General features: G+C 45.4%; 1 protein-coding gene across 1 annotated transcript in view; it reads right to left on the minus strand.

The window, feature by feature from the left end:
* IQCK (IQ motif containing K) overlaps window positions 1–15,905 on the minus strand; it is a 118,685-nt gene that overhangs the window by 97,009 nt on the left and 5,771 nt on the right. The window contains exons 2-4 of the mRNA XM_058569938.1: window positions 12,686–12,750; window positions 10,576–10,705; window positions 9,696–9,793 (exon numbers count right to left, since the gene is read on the minus strand). Coding sequence (XP_058425921.1) covers window positions 9,696–9,793; window positions 10,576–10,705; window positions 12,686–12,750 — 293 coding nt within the window. The remainder of the gene's footprint in view (window positions 1–9,695; window positions 9,794–10,575; window positions 10,706–12,685; window positions 12,751–15,905) is intronic.

Raw genomic sequence — 15,905 nt, forward strand, 5'->3', positions numbered from 1 at the left:
AGGTGGGTCCACTGTAATCACAGGGTCCTTATAAGGGAGGCAGGAGGCTCAGAGTCTGAGAAGGGGATGTGACCACGGAAGCAGAAGTCAAAGTGATGCTCCTTCTGGCTTTGAAGATGGAGGAAGGGGCCATGAGCCAAGAAACGCAGGTGGCCTCCAGAAGCTGGATAAGGCAAAGAAATAGATTCTCCCATAGAGCTTCCAGAAGGAACACAGCCCTGCAGACGCATCTTAGACTTGTGAACCAGAGACACTCTATATCCCGCAATGGGCAGGATAGTCCTGCACAATAAAATCTGTCCTGTATCCTAAAGATTTTCAACTACCCCACTGGACATTGACTAGGAAAAAAAAACTTGTCCATTAATTATCTGAGCCTAGAACCTAAGTCCATTTAACATATAAACACAAGGTCTTTTTGCATGGTTTTAATATACATTGATTTTTCCAGGAAAGCAACTACTATGTATACCAAGAGAAAACTGTACTTTGTTTTATTCAGAGCCTAAGAGTTTCTCACCATTTAAGAAAATCCTATTGCCAAGGACAATATCACTTACAGGATCTGAGTGACTGACACAAGACGTGTGATTCAGTCTGGCATTTGTAGCTGTTACATTCATGGTGATTCTATGTGCAAGCAAGTGACTACTTCATAACATCTTCTAGTGTAGTTTTACCTGAGCTCTACAAAAGGAAATACATATTACTCATAAATGATTTTCATTTTATTTCTCCTTTATATTATGGTCTACTAAAAATTACCACTATATATATATATAAACTATTGTATGTGATAGATGCAATAGATTACAATGATAATGGCCCCTAATTAATCGTGCCTCCTAGATCCATGCCCCTTTGCAAGGTGACTTTGGTGTTCCTTCTAAATGAAGTCTATTTCTCACCCGCTTATGAGTTGCTTTGTGAGTTCCTAGCCTTATGAGTTGCTTTGTGAGTTCCTAGCCTTATGAGTTGCTTTGACCAGTGGAATATGGTCGAAGTGAAGCTGTGAGTTCCAGAGCCCAGGCCTTACACTTCTGCCTTTGCCTTCCTGGAAAGTTGCCCTGAAACTGCCAGGCTGTGAAGGAGCTGGTCTGGCCTAGGGATGCCATGAGGAGGATGCGCCATGTGGAGGAGAACCGAAGGGCCCCAGCCAACAGCCAGCACCGAGGCCCCGGACATGTGAGTGAGGCCAGCTTGGACCTTCCAGTCCAGCCCAGTCACCAGCTGGAAGCAGCCACATGAGTGAGCTGAGGTGAGACCAACAGAAGAACCCCCAGCCAGCCCACAGAAATAATAAACCATTGTTGTTTTAAGCCATGAAGTTTTCAGGTACAGTTTATTATACAACAACACAGCAATCAGGTGACTGATAAATAGGTAATATTATCTTAGCATTTCATTTCGGGACAGTAAGAAGGGCACTAGAAAATGTGATGACAAGGGGGCATTGAACCCAAGAGGGTGCGGAAGCACTGTTCTGATGATTTCCCACTGCTCTGAAAATAAAACCCACACTCTTCACTGGCCTCCAGGCTACGGCCGCTGCAGAGCGACCCAGCCAACCTCACCTCCCATCTCATTGGTCACTCTGCTCCCACCACAGTGGCTTCTTTTCCTTTTTTGTCCCTGGAATAGGCCACTGAATTTTGCAGTACTGGGTCATCAAGGAAACTTGAAAAGAGTTGTACTAGAGGATTTCGGTGCCAGAGTGTCACACATTACAGAGTGAATGGTAAAAAGAGCGGGGGGAGGTGATTTACTGAGTGTGTCAGTGAAAATAAAGAGGAGAAAGAAAATAACCTAGATGGGGCAGCAAGGGCAAATATAGAGGCTTGAAAATGTTATTCATTTATAACTTCTACTTTTTCTGATTACAAAAGTAATTCATGCTTATTTTTAAAATTTCAAATATTACCAAAACACTAGACTATAATATAGGAGAGCAAAGGCCCCCAAATTTTCATCTCTCTCCCAACTTACATGTGATTTTTTTGTTTACTGGTTAACAGATTTAGATACAATTATCGGCATTCGTTACCTTTGGCGAGGTCTATATACATTGCATAAATCAGTAAACACACAGGAAACCTCTGCACAATATCTATTGTTGGCCCACAGATGTCCTTCCACCAGCTGTTTGTACAAAGTAATCATTTTCCATTCTTTAGCTTTCACAGAGTATATTTGTTTAACAAAACATAAACACCTAGCTAATTTCACAGCAAAACCAAAGGCCCATTGACTTTATTTATAGATGGTCACTTTAATGCCATACAGATGCTGCTTAAATCTTCTCTCTGACCTTTTTACACGTAGTTGAAAACAACCATTTGGGAAAGGGTTAAATAAATCAATCTCACTTGCAAAATTCATATCATGAAATGCACAAGGTCTTCATCTAATTCTAGGGCTGAGATAATTCTTGGAAATCATACACTTAAGGTTTAGTCTCCCAGTTGTGATCTCCTCCAAAAATTAAGGAATGGAGAAATAGCTGCTTATTAAATAAGCTGAATTTTATTCTGTGCATTGAAAAGATTTAAATATCTAATGATGAGCAAACTATTTGATTAGGATCTTTATAAAATTCATCAGAGTCCAATTCATAATATTTAAAATGACATTTCTAAAAGAATCGGGTTATTAATGAATCGAAATCAAAATCATCAAGCCTGCACAGCTTGTCTGGGGCAGAGGCAGATTGGAGGCAAAGTCTGAGTGATTCTGGAGGCCGGGTTCTGAACCACTGGACCATGTACCATAGACTGCCTCATTCGTGTGTGCAGACACATACACTCATGCACACCAGTCATGTGCGTAATTGGCCAAGCGCTCTACGGCATAGTAATTAGGTGTCGCCTCTTGCTATCTCTCTCTCTGCTTTATTCCCTCTGGTTTTCCTTGGAGTGTCATGGTACCCACAGGACAATCTAAATGAAGGGCTCTGCCCCACAAGGCCTGTGTCAGGGCCTGGTTTGGACAACTGCCCAAACCTGCCTAGCATCTCACTCCTCTTCTGTACAGCTTCCAGACCCGTCTTTCATATTAGAATCTGGCCTCTGCTTTTGGCAACCCCTTAGACAGACCAGCAGCATGGTCTAGTGGTCAAACTCCTAGACTCAGGAACCAAACCAGCTGGTTGGAACCTTGGCTCTGCCATTTACTAGTTGTGTTCTGGAGCCTCTTGGTTAACCTCGGTGCTCCATAGCCCTCATCTGTAAGGTGGTGTTAATAGCACTCACACTGCAGGACTGCTGGGAGGATTAAATGAGTTCCTGCGGGCAAAGTGCTTAGAACGATGTCTGGCGCACAACAAAGGCTCTGAAAGTGCTAGAAACTACTATTCTTGTATTCCAGCCTCTTGCTCAATTCTCTGGCTCTCCAACGGCTAGGAGGCCCTTCAGTTTCAGAGTATTTGCTCCTTCTCAGCTCTCACTCCAGGGAACCCAACAGACCTGGGCAGCCTCCCCATAGTAGCTCCCTCCAGAGGCGGTAAATCCAGACCCCGCAAGGACAGTGAGTAAATCACCTCTGGCATGTACGGAATACCTAGGGCAAACTGACAACCGCTCTCGTAACTTGATTGCTACCTTAAATATCAGCCCTGACTTTTGAGGAACCGTATTCATTCATTCAACCAACAAATATTTACTGAGTCTTAGTATATCCCAGGCACTGCCAGGGCTACATCATAGAACAAAACAGAAAATAACGACAGCCAGGAAAAATAACTAGAAGTCAGCATTTTAAGGGCAAAATACAAATCAGCAATTATTCTTGAGTGACCTAATATAAATGCTGCTTCAAGATATAATTTGAATGGCCCCAATAAACAGTGAATTACGCTGCTGTTTAAGACCCATTTGGATGCAAGTTCGGTTGTGGGTGACAGATAAGAATGCCCCGGTTATGTAATTTTGGCTGGGGGCTGGTTATCATTCAGTTTAAGCATCTATTCCCACTGACAGGATGTGAGGAACAGCTGAACGGAGAAAATGCAAATCTGGCATGCAGATCTGGGTAAGAGGAGTTCCACGCGGCTCTGACAAATGTTGAGACGGCAGTAATGTGATTTGTAAGCCTTCAAAAATAACCCACAACGGACTACATGACCAGGAAAAGAAATGGAGGGAATCAGATTTAATTAAGAAATCCTAAATCAAGAAATGAAAGAAGTTAATGGCAATTCATCCACCTTGCCTATTTGTAGCATTCAAAACACTGAGCTTCCTGGCAGGGGCCCAAGCGAAGGCAAGGTAGGAAGCCACCAACCCATGGTGCCTGGGAGCATCATTACGTACTCCTCTCATCCTCCTCGTAATAGGAGCTCCTCTCACCCCCTTAACAGTTGAGGAAACTGAGGCTCACAGGTTATTCAGGGTCTCAATGCAAGAAAGTGGTCGGGCAAGATTTTAGACTCCGCATGCCTGCCTGCCTTTAACGTCTGTCAGTTCTTGCAAGTTAACATTTTTAGGAACCCACACTTTCTACATTCCTTCATCCGTCATTCTCACATCTAAACTTGAACACTCCGTACAAACGCCCCATGGCATTTGGTGTTCAGACCACTTTCATTCCGTCCCAGCGGCAGCTCGTCTGCGGGGTGTCAGAGATGAAGCATGAGTTGGCACAAGGAGGCCTCATTACTCTCTAATACAGACAGAAATGTCTCTGATTCTTTAAAAGCGTTTTATCATTGCCTGGAGGCTGAAAACTTTCTAGCCCCCTCGTTACAAAATTATTTATGGGCGAATGTTAGATATGCAGTCCTCAATGTAAAATCTTCACTACTGCCCTTTTAGCTGATCTTTGTGCCTCTGAAGGGGTAGAAATTAGAAGAACAGCTGAATAAGTTAGAATAAAGGCTGCACAACGAACAGAGCTGCCCTCAAGTCTAGAAGTGAATTCCTAGCACCAGGTCCACTCTTGCCATTTCCCACCTTCATTCTCATTTCAGAGGAGCAAAAAAAGAACAGACACAAAGGGGAGAAGAAGAAAAACTACCTTAGTTCCATCATCCTTCAGCTACCACAGGCTTTACTCCTAGTTTGTGGTTTTCTTGAAGACAGGGCCGAATCTTGTCCTCTCTGTGTCCCCAGGGCCTGGCCCTGTGATCAGCACATAGTAGGGCTTAATAAATGTTTGTTGAATGGAACTGAACTTGGGTGACTGAATCTGTTTGCAGATATTCTTTACAGATATTCAAACAAAGGTTATTCTACTGTGCGCATTTCATTGTTTGATTGTTGTATTCCATCCTTGTTTAATCGAATAAAAGGCACAGCGCACTGAACATACTTTGGCCAACAGCAAGATTAAAAAGAAAGATCCCTGGAATGTGACTTGTGAGATCACCTGGTCTCCCTCATTTAGCAGCAGGACCTGAAGGCAGAGAGACAAGGCCACCTGACGACAGCAGGGCCAGGCCCAGGGCCCTGCTCTCTGGCCCCCAGCCTCGCTACCATTCTACCCAGCCACCCCTTCACCTGTGTAACACCACATAGAGGAGGGGAAGGTCAATTCTTCTCCCTTATTCATAATTAAGTCATCAGGGGAAGCCAAATGAGCAAATGAAAAATACATAAGAATTAGAAGCAGTTTAGATTTTATAATCTAAGGCAAGTAGCAATCTGTTCTCCAGAAAATAGCAATGAATGAAAAAATCAGTATTTTCTGGAGCTATTGAAAGGATAGCCTCCAACTCCCATTTTTCGGGAGGGATGAAAGCCAGGCTCTGGGATCATCTGAGCCTTGGATGAAGGCATGCTCCATTGCTCAGTAGCTGGGTGATCTTAGGTAATGCTCAATTTCTCTGAGTTCCGGCCGCCTCCTCTGTAAAAGGGGTTGATGTAAAAGGAGATCTGGCTTAGAGGGGGCTTGGAGGGGTGAATGAGATGAGTGTATAAGCACTTGGACCAGTGCTGACATGAAGTGGGCAACTAACCAATGAGACAGCTTCTCTGACCATCAATACGATTGCTATTACCACAGCAGTAGTCAAACCAGCGGTGAGAGGAGAGCCATCACCTGGATTCGACAGTCAGTGCCTGAACTGCTGACTTTTATTTTACCAGGTGTTTCTATTCATAGTCCCCTTCGGCAGTGTGCCCTGTCATGTTAATGAAAATGGGGTCTGATCATTGTGGTTTCTCCTGTCCTTCGGTAAGGACAACCGGCTGAACCAGCAAGTCAGGAGAGTGAGGCAGGACTGACGCTCCCTAGATTTGATTTCACAAGGCCTGTGTCTCCACACTAACACTTCTGCCAGAGCAACATCAAGAAAACTTTACAATCCTGCCTTTGTTGGGGTGAAAGGGTGAAGCCCCCACCACCTCCCCCACTCCCCATGGGCTATGGATAGTGACTGAACCACATTTCAAGGGAGGAAGGGTGTGCTGAATGCTGGGCTCTTCTTGCTGAGCGGGCCATGCAAGCTGAGGGCCAGAGCTGAACGGTGCAGGATCCAAGAGGAATCTGAAGAGGCTGTGTGGGGAGGAGGTGCCTGGAGAGGACAGAGAGTGTTCTAGAAGGATTAATGAAGTATTGTTTGACAGACGCAAACAAAGCCCTCTTCCCACCTCCCTAGAAAATTGTCAACAAAATAAACCTTCTTCACGAAATCATTGTGTAATTGCATTTTTTTTGGGAGCTGGGACCAAGTGCTGAGTCAGGCCTCTGGACAGCCAAGGAACAAGAGCAAGCCCACTCAGGCAACGGGTGTAACCCACCCTACCTGGGGAGCACCTGTAGCACAGTAATACTAATGATCAATAATAGTTAATAGTTATTGAATTCTTCCTGTGTTCCAGGGACCGCCCTGAGCGCTCTGCACGGGCTGCCTCCTTTCATCAGCATGTGCTATGATCACCTTCATTTTACACATAAGGAAATGATGGTGGCTCAGAAGGATGAAATAACTTGCCTTAGGCTGTGCCACCAGCGGGGGTGGAGGTAGACTTCAAAACCAGATAACTCTGACTCCAGAGACTTGTTCTTAACTACTATGCTATAAACTAAAGCCCAATTTACTAAGTAATTGCATAATTAATATAATGGGGGGCAGATGTTGCCGTTTGCCACCCACTGCTCTCTTGCTTTGACTAAACCCGCAAAATAGATGGAAGTCTTCTTCCTCGGCCCTCCAGGGCATTCCTCCAGGGATGAGTCCAAGAACACAGCCTTCCCAGAGAGAAGAGAGCTGGGTTTAGCAGCAGAGGTGTTCCCCTGACGTCCAACCATGCACTCATTTAGTCAACATTTATTGAGGGTCAACTCTATGTTCCCCAGGGGTGAGGCACTGGGTAGAGTGTACTAGGCACTGAGTGGAGATACGAAAATAAATCAGATAGAGAATCTGTCCTCAAGGAACTTAAAATATTGGAGGAGACAGACACGTATAAAATGAAGTGTATTTATGGGTTAAGAATGTCTTAATTAAGGATGTCTTAATTTTCCATGAGAAGAGGAACAGATGAAATACTCTGAAATCTGAGAGCTGGGTTCCGTTACTTCCAGTTTGGGCTCAGCAGGGAATAGGAGGCCTGAAAGAGAAGCCATAGAGCTGAGTTTCGAAAAACAAGCAGAACTTCAATACACAGAGAAGAGGAACTCAAGGATTTTTTTTCTGAAAAAGAAAGAACATATGCACAGAGGCCATGAAGTGTGGGGCTGGGACAAGGAACTCCGAGTGGTTCTGTTTGTCTGGAGGGCATCGCCCAGTACAGCAGAGGGAGATGAGACTGGAAGGAAGGACAGAAAACACTTGGGAGGACCTTGAAAGCCAGGCTCAGGGGTCTTGGCTTCCTTATGTGGATCCATGGTTCTCAAATGGTGTACTGTGGCCCGGCACTGTGCCGAACTCTTCCTTCATCGGGGTGCTGCCCAAATTCTGATCAACGTCTTGTAATTCATTTCTGCCTTTAGTAAAGACACAACTGTCATGGTGAGGCCTGTCGGAAGGAATGTCATGCTGAGGGCATCAGTGGCAGTCAATTAGGGGGAGGAATAAAGTGGGTTGACTAAGGTGCAGGAGGGGCAATGTAATGTCAAGGCACCACTAAAGAAAACTCAAGTAGGGGGCTGGCCCGGTGGTGCAAGCAGTTAAGTGCGCACGCTCCGCTTCAGTGGCCCGGGGTTTGCCAGTTTGGATCCCGGGCGCGCACCGATGCAACGCTTGTCAAGCCATGCAGTGGTGGTGTCCCATATAAAGTAGAGGAAGATGGGCATGGATGTTAGCCCAGGGCTAGTCTTCCTCAGCAAAAAAAGAGAAGGATTGGCAGTTGTTAGCTCAGGGCTGATCTCCTCACAATAAAAAAAAAAAGAAAGAAAACCCAAGTGTTTGCTAGAACATGTGAAAACGTCGTCTCCTCAGCATATAAAAGCACTGTCAGGGCAGTATCCAGATCTTCTCAGGCAGGGACCCTGTGCTGAAGGGCAACCAGGCAGGTGATACAATTAACCGTGAAGGCTTTAAAGATCCTGGGACGTGTCAAACTGACAGGGGTTTGCACTGCAGTTACTGCCAACTATTTCAGTATCATTTTGAATCATTTAATCTGGATTTGAATCCTAGCTCTGTCATTCACCCTTGATCACGTCTCTGAGCCTCTTTGTTCCTTTGTTTTCTCATCTGAAAAATGCAGACAATGATAGACGGAACCCCATGGGGCTGCTGAGAGGGATAAATGAAATAATGGATGATAATGCACTTAGCAAAGCGCCCGGGCTGGCCCCTGGCTTAGCTGTTAAGTGTGTGCACTCCGCTAATGGCGCCCAGGTTCAGATCCAGGCGCACACCGACACACTGCTGTCGGGCCATGCTGAGGCCACGTCCCACATGCAGCAACTAGAAGGATGTGCAACTATGACACACAACTATCTACTGGGGCGTTCAGGGAAAAAAAGGAGGAGGATTGGCAATAGATGTTAGCTCAGGGCGGGTCTTCCTCAGCAAAAAGAAGAGGATTGGCATGGATGTTAGCTCAGGGCTGATCTTCCTCACACACACACAAAAAAAAGCGCCCCCATGGAGCAAGCGCTTGGTCAATACGAAAAGTGGCTGCTATTTGACTCTCTTCCTGCAAGCCATCCAAAATTCTAGTACTCAAACTGTGCAGGGAACACCCCCACAAAGCATCCTGTCAACTGAGATGAGGGAGCCTCTAAGGGTATTTACGTGGGAGTGTGCCAGGATCGGAACTCGCTTCACACAGATAACTGGCTGCAGTGTAACAGTGAACAGTATTTACCGAGCACTCGCTGTGTGCCGGGCCTCTCCCGAAGCACGTCACATGCGTGACATCTGGCGTGAAGTGGAGTAGGGAGAGGCCAGAGGTGGCAAGAGCAATCCGGAGCCAGATAAGAGGTGAGGAGAGCTTTAATCCGAGCACGCAATGAAAGAGGCGGAGGACCCAAGAAGCCTGGTAGATGCCAACCGCCCAGAAGAAAGGCAGGCAGGGAGGCCAAGCAGGGCGGGAACCTCTTTGGAGCCGAGCGGCAGACAGATGGCAGCGCATGTGTGTGCACGACTAGATGTCATGGCTGGAGTTGCGTGAGTGACCAAAACACAGGCTTTCCCTTCCAAAGGGATCGTTTTGTGAACAACCACTTGATGGTACTGAGATAAGGAGCTACCATCTGATAGAAATGAATTACTGAGCACTTAGAAATAAAGAAACAAAACAACTGACCTCAAAACATTTTTCTTTCTTTGCTTGGTGAAGCAGGCTAGTCATTCCGGGAAGCAGAACTGGAAAGATGAATGTTTCCAAATATTCTTTGGGGGAACCTAAAGCAAACAAAAACATTCCCACTGAAAATTTCAAATAGCCCAAGTTAATCTGGGAGAAACATTTGCTTCTGAACCAAAAAAAGGCACTGTCCATGAACTAACACAACCTTAAATGTTACATGTTACTCCAGACTGCTGAGTTGGGCTGTATTACTAAAGAAACTTAAAATATCTCTCTGAGCTTCTGTAGTCAGGCAGGACAGGCCGGATCCTACACAGGGCCAGGGCCACAGGCACAGCAAGGGGGCCAGTGTGGCTAGAGGAAAAAGCAAGAGGGGTGTGGGAGGAACTGAGCCCAGAGAGGAACGGGGCGGGGTGGGGGGGAGTGATGTATAGGGCTTCTGGCCACGACAGTGGTGGCCGTGGTTGCCAAGGCCCATAGCACACTAGCAGAGAAACCAGAACAAACCAGTAGGAGAGGGGCACCCGGGAGGAACTGGGGCTCAAGGAGGAAGATGTAGGAAGCCTGCATCCCTGGCTTCAACCTACAAAGCAAGGCAGCATGGTATTTTCTTCTATTTTTTACATTTTTGCCCCTTTGTATTTAATGTAGAATCAAAATATGCTTGTTGTTATTTATCATCGTTATTATATTTCAACCTTAGAGATTAATCAGTGGAATAAAGGGTACTTCTCTTAAAAAGAAAAATTAAGACAAGAACTCATTCTGTCTTATTTATGTGGTCTCCCTGAGGTCTGTCTATGACCCCGCCCTGTCCCTACCCTGTGGTTTTGCAATGTCACAAGCTCCAAACTATATAAGACAAGGTCTCACTTACATGTTTTTGGATCGACTTTTTCCACTTGCACTTGAGGGCAGGGTATGTGTGAGGCCACGGTCAAATGAGGCACTGGAAATAGGTGCTCTGCATTAAAGCCATGGAAGACCGTTTCCTCCAACGGTGAAACCTGGTGGGGGTGGGGAGGATCAATTCATATACATTAAATAACTGTATTTTCTTTTATAACCTAAGAGGAATAAAATTCTGTATCAGACTTTAGGTTCGAGGGGGGCACATTGAGCACAAACCTTTGTCTCTCTTCCCTCTTGAGACATCTATAAATGACAATCAAGGAATACACCCCTAGTAGAGAAGAGAATAGGAGGACCATCAGTATACTGAGAGATTCCCAAACATTTCCAAAAGAAATGGGGATGAAGTCTGTGGTCAGATAAGAGAGAGGGGAAGTGACAGCCCAGAATCCACAGGAGGAAACCGCCCCAGAGGATGGGAGTCCATATCTTCCCACCAGAATTCCAAAGGGCTTCAGTGCTCCGGGGTTCGATTCCTCAGACGGTGGGAATGATGAACAGGAGGGGTTAAGAGAAGATCTAGCTGGGGCTCCACTGGCCTACAGCCCAATTCCCCCTCCTCCCGCTTCTGCCCGCTTCAGTATACATAAAGCTACGTTCACACCAGCAACTTATATCCAGCTCTCCCACCTTTCCAGTGACTCTTCTGTAAACAAAATAAACAAACAGCTTGGGAAGGAGCAGAACTACTCAGGGTGCCATGTTGATGGTCAAAAGAAAAAAAAAAACTCACCATTGACTTGGAGGCTCCCAGCCCAACCCCAAAATACAGACTCCCTGCCCGCTGACCCTGAAGAAAAGGCTTCCAGTGGACAATCAGCCCCCATGAGCTCCCAGTCAGTGCTTGTACTCACAGAAGAGACCCACCCAGAAGACAAACCCACGTGTACAACAGTAGAAGAAAACCATACCACCTATGTAGAAAAATCCACTCAGGCCTGCATTTTAAATTTTGAATAAACAATCAAAGCTCTCTACACAGATAAAGAGCATCAACAGCATAAACAACAAAGATCATCTACAAAGAACAACTGATCCTGGAAGAAGCACAAATAATTCAGGGAAGAGAACTGTAATTAGTATCCACAGAGGAATTTGAGAAAGCATTGCATCCATGAAGCAAGAACAGAATGCGATGAAAAAAGAACAGTCACAGGCCGAGAAAGTTCTTAGACACAAGAATCTCTAACAGCTGCAGTAACATACTGGAAGTCTAGAGACTTGGGTTTTTGTCCCATCCTGGTGACCCTTCCCAAGTCCCTTCATCTCTCAGAGCTTTGTTTTATTTTAACTCCATTAAGTCCTTATTTTACCTCAAGCATACCGCCTGAGGGCCTCCCTTGCTGGCTGCCCTGTCCTTGGCCCTCTTTCCTTAGTACAGTCTTCACCTTGCCCACCCTGGCACGCATAAAGAAACCTGCTCTATCCACAACTGTGCCCAACATGGACATGGTGTTGACTCCACTGTAAAGGCCTTTCTCATCCAGGATCTCATCTGAGCCTTACTCTGTGAGTTAGTCAAGGATTATCTGTTCCATTTAACAGGTGTAGAAACTTAGGCTCAAAGAGGTTATTCCATGCCCTTTTTTTTGTGCAGAAAATCAGCTCTGAGCTAACATCCATGCCAATCCTCCTGTTTTTTTTTGCTGCGGAAGACCTGCCCTGAGCTAACATCTATTGCCAATCCTCCTCATTTTTTTTTCCCCCTTTTTCTCCCCAAAGCCCCAGGAGATAGTTGTATGTCATAGTTGCACATCCTTCTAGTTGCTGTATGTGGGATGCGGCCTCAGCATGGCCGGACAAGCAGTGTGTCAGTGCGCACCCAGGATCCGAACCAGGGCCGCCAGTAGCGGAGCGCATGCATTTAACCGCTAAGCCACGGGGCCGGCCCTATTCCATGCCCTTTGAGTCCACGGTTAGTAGTAGAGCTAGGACGGGCCCAGGTTTCTGGTTCCAGTTCCAGGGCCTTCCTCTCCCACCTCTCTCACTCATGACGCTGCCTGCTGTCCCCTGGCCATCAGTGCTGTCCTCACCTAGGAGCCTTTCACTGAGGTCGAGGCCTGGGTCATACTCACAGTCATCACAGCTTCTGGTTTGACTTTATATCCCTCTGGAAAGGGAGGCTGCTCAGCTTCATGCTCTAAAGAGATGGGAAAAAAAAATCCTCAATTTCGCACTTCACTGCAGTTTGTGATGTTATTGTGATGTTAATTTCCTTTCCTCTGAATAAAACATTCTTAAGTTTTACTTCAGTTGGTGGTTTACAGAGTGAAAAACAACTGGCCGTTACAGGTTGATAATGTGACCCACCTTATTTAAAATAGATGAAAAATAACTGTTCTCTCGTATGAAAGAGTCAAGGCTTTACATAAGAGCTTGAGACTCTTTTCTCAAGAGGGCACAACTTTAGATTTTGCCCCCAAATGGTGGTAACTACAGGGAATAGGAGGAGGAAGAGAATGGGAAGGGGAGACACCAACAGCACACTGGGAGGAGAGGGGAGAAAGGGAGGGGGAGGAGAGTGTGAGCACAGGGCAGAATAAGAGACAGAGGGAAGACAAGCCGTGCCAGGCAGTCAGGGGATGAGCGTGACGGTAGGACTGCCGGATTAGGGTATGCGGCTGGAAGACCAGTCCCCAAAACCCTTGCTACTCAGAGTACGGCCTGAGAACCAGCAGCAGCAGCCCAGGGGAGTTAGACATGCAGCCTCTCAGGCCCCACCCCAGACCTACAGAATCTGAGCCTGCGTCTCAACAAGGTCCCAGGTGACTTGCAGGCACACTAAAGTCAGAGAAGTCCTGCCGTAGACAGCAGCAGTTGCCTATCCTGGCTGCACATTCGAATCACCAGGGAGCTTTTTGACAATACCAATGTCTGGGCCCAACTCCAAAATGCCAATTCAACAGGTCAGTGCAGGAGCCTGGGAATCAGTATTTTTCAAGTTCTCCAGCTGATTCTAATGTGCAGTGAGGCGAGGAACAATCGCCAGGTTTCGAGACTGATCACAGTCAACCCGCTAGAGAGCTTAATGCAAAGAACGTTCCACACAAGTTCTACAGGGTAACAACAACTATTGCTGAGAGAGGGACAGATGTGCTCACGGGCTATATGAGTTACATCCCTAAAAGGAAGACTGGTAAAAATATTTCTGGGAAGGTCAGTGTTTTAAAGGAAAGTGAATAGTCATGCTGCAGCAGTGAGGACAAACAAAGTTTCTGGGAAGATGGTATTGATGGCCTATGATTGTATTGGACACAAGTTTTATTCCATTACCTAGTTCCTTATCAGATAGTAGAGCATTTCTTAACTTATTTTTTTTTTAACTCCTAGGCATTGGGCTGCAGGTTATCAACAATTTTTATTCTCGATACAAACTATATTAGTTTTCTATGGCTGTCTAACATTACCACAAAAGTAGTGTCGGGGGAAGAGGGAGAATCTCCCTCTGCCCTTTTCCTTAAGGTTCTTATGGCTGGCCAAATAATTAACAAGACAGGTTAGCAGGAGAAAATAATACCAAGTTTATTAACATGTATACATGGGAGAAATTCAGAAATGAGCAACTCGTCCCTCTGTCTAGGCTGCTTGCTTGAGTATTGCAGCTAAAGGCGAGGAACGTGTTGGGGGCGGGTAGTGGCCTGGGACTTCAGAGTTCAGGATGACAATTCTTTTCAGGGTCATCTATAGATAATGTGGTCAGGGAGAGACAGAGTTTTTGATAAAAGGGGCTTGGTGCCTTTCCTATTGTAACCTCTATCCTACATTATCTTTACAGCCATCATGATAGAAGATCTGTTCCAGGAAGGAGCCCCCATGTCAAATTCTTTAGGCAGTTAGTGGAGGAGGTCAAATGTCCTTCAGAGAAAACAATCAAGGTAAAGAGATATATTTCAGGGTGGCCAAATCTTGATCTCCCACAGTAGTGACTTAACATGAATTTATTATCTCTTAGTTCCCACAGGTCAGGAATCTGGGTGTGGGTCAGGGTCTCATTAGGCTGAAATCAAAGTCTTGGCCATGGCTGGAATCTCATCTGAGGGCCGGGGTCCTCTTCCAAGCTCACTGGTTGTTGGCAAGACTCAGTTTCTTGTGGTTGTAGGACTAAAGTCCCCATTTTCTTTTTGGTTGTCGGTGGGAATGGCTCTCAGTCCTAGAGACAGCCCTCAGGTCTTTGTCACAGGCAGTTCACACGTGGTTCATTTGCTGCTTCAAGGCCAGCAGGAGTCTTTTCTGCTTGAATGTGTCTGACATCTTTTAAGGGCTCACCTGATTAGGTCAGGCCCACCTACAATAATTTCCCTAAGTTAGAGTCAACTGATTACAGACTTTAATTACACCTGGAAAATTCTCGACAGCAATGCCTAGATTAGTGTGTGACTGAATAACTGGGAGGCGAGTGCACCAGGGGGCGGGAATCTTGGGGACATCCTGGAATTCTGCTCACCACAATGGCTCCAGCTCTACCGCTGTATTTTTCCTCTTAAGCAAGCGTGTAAACTCACCCTTCTTCCCCCAACACCTGAAGAATTACCAATATAGTGCGAAAACTGTTTATGTGCATTATGATGTGTACATGTTTAGCTTTGTCTGATGACAAAAGCAGTACACGCTTATTGTAAGAAAATTCCAAACAATACCGAAATGTCTCATGTAGAGAGTGTGAGTCACACCTAATCCCATCACTGCCCATCACCACTGTTAGATCTGGCAGAGATCCCACCAACTCTTCTTCAATGCGTTTACTAACGTATATATATAATCACAAACACATTCATTTACTTTAGATCTCCCAGACGGGGTCAAGTCGTCCAAGTATAGAACCTCATAACACTGTGTCCTTTTTCTTCATAACTCATATCAGTTTTACCCTTATTTGAAATTTGTAAAAATTAATGACTCTTTCTTCTAATAGACTGTATGTTTTGTGAGGGAACTACCTGGGTCTGTTTGTGCTCACCATCTTATTCCTAAAGAATATTTGCTGAATGAATGAAGCAATGAATGAATGAATGAAAAAAACAAACAGTACAGCGTTACTTTTGACCCTTTATGTATTCATTCGTTCATATTTTTTGCAAGCCCACTGATCCATTCTAGGTGTTGAATCTTGGACCTCTTTCAATGCTGCTACATATATGATGTGCCACATTTATTTAACCCATGTACTCTTAGTGGGCGTTTGGGTTGTTTCCAATTCTTCATTATTACAAACAATGCTGCTATGAGCATCTTTATACACACATCATTGATGGGAAAGGAGGTATTATTGTAGGACTAATTCTTAGAAGTGGAATT

The sequence above is a fragment of the Diceros bicornis genome, chromosome 26 (assembly GCF_020826845.1).
Source record: "Diceros bicornis minor isolate mBicDic1 chromosome 26, mDicBic1.mat.cur, whole genome shotgun sequence".
Lineage (NCBI taxonomy): Eukaryota > Metazoa > Chordata > Mammalia > Perissodactyla > Rhinocerotidae > Diceros > Diceros bicornis.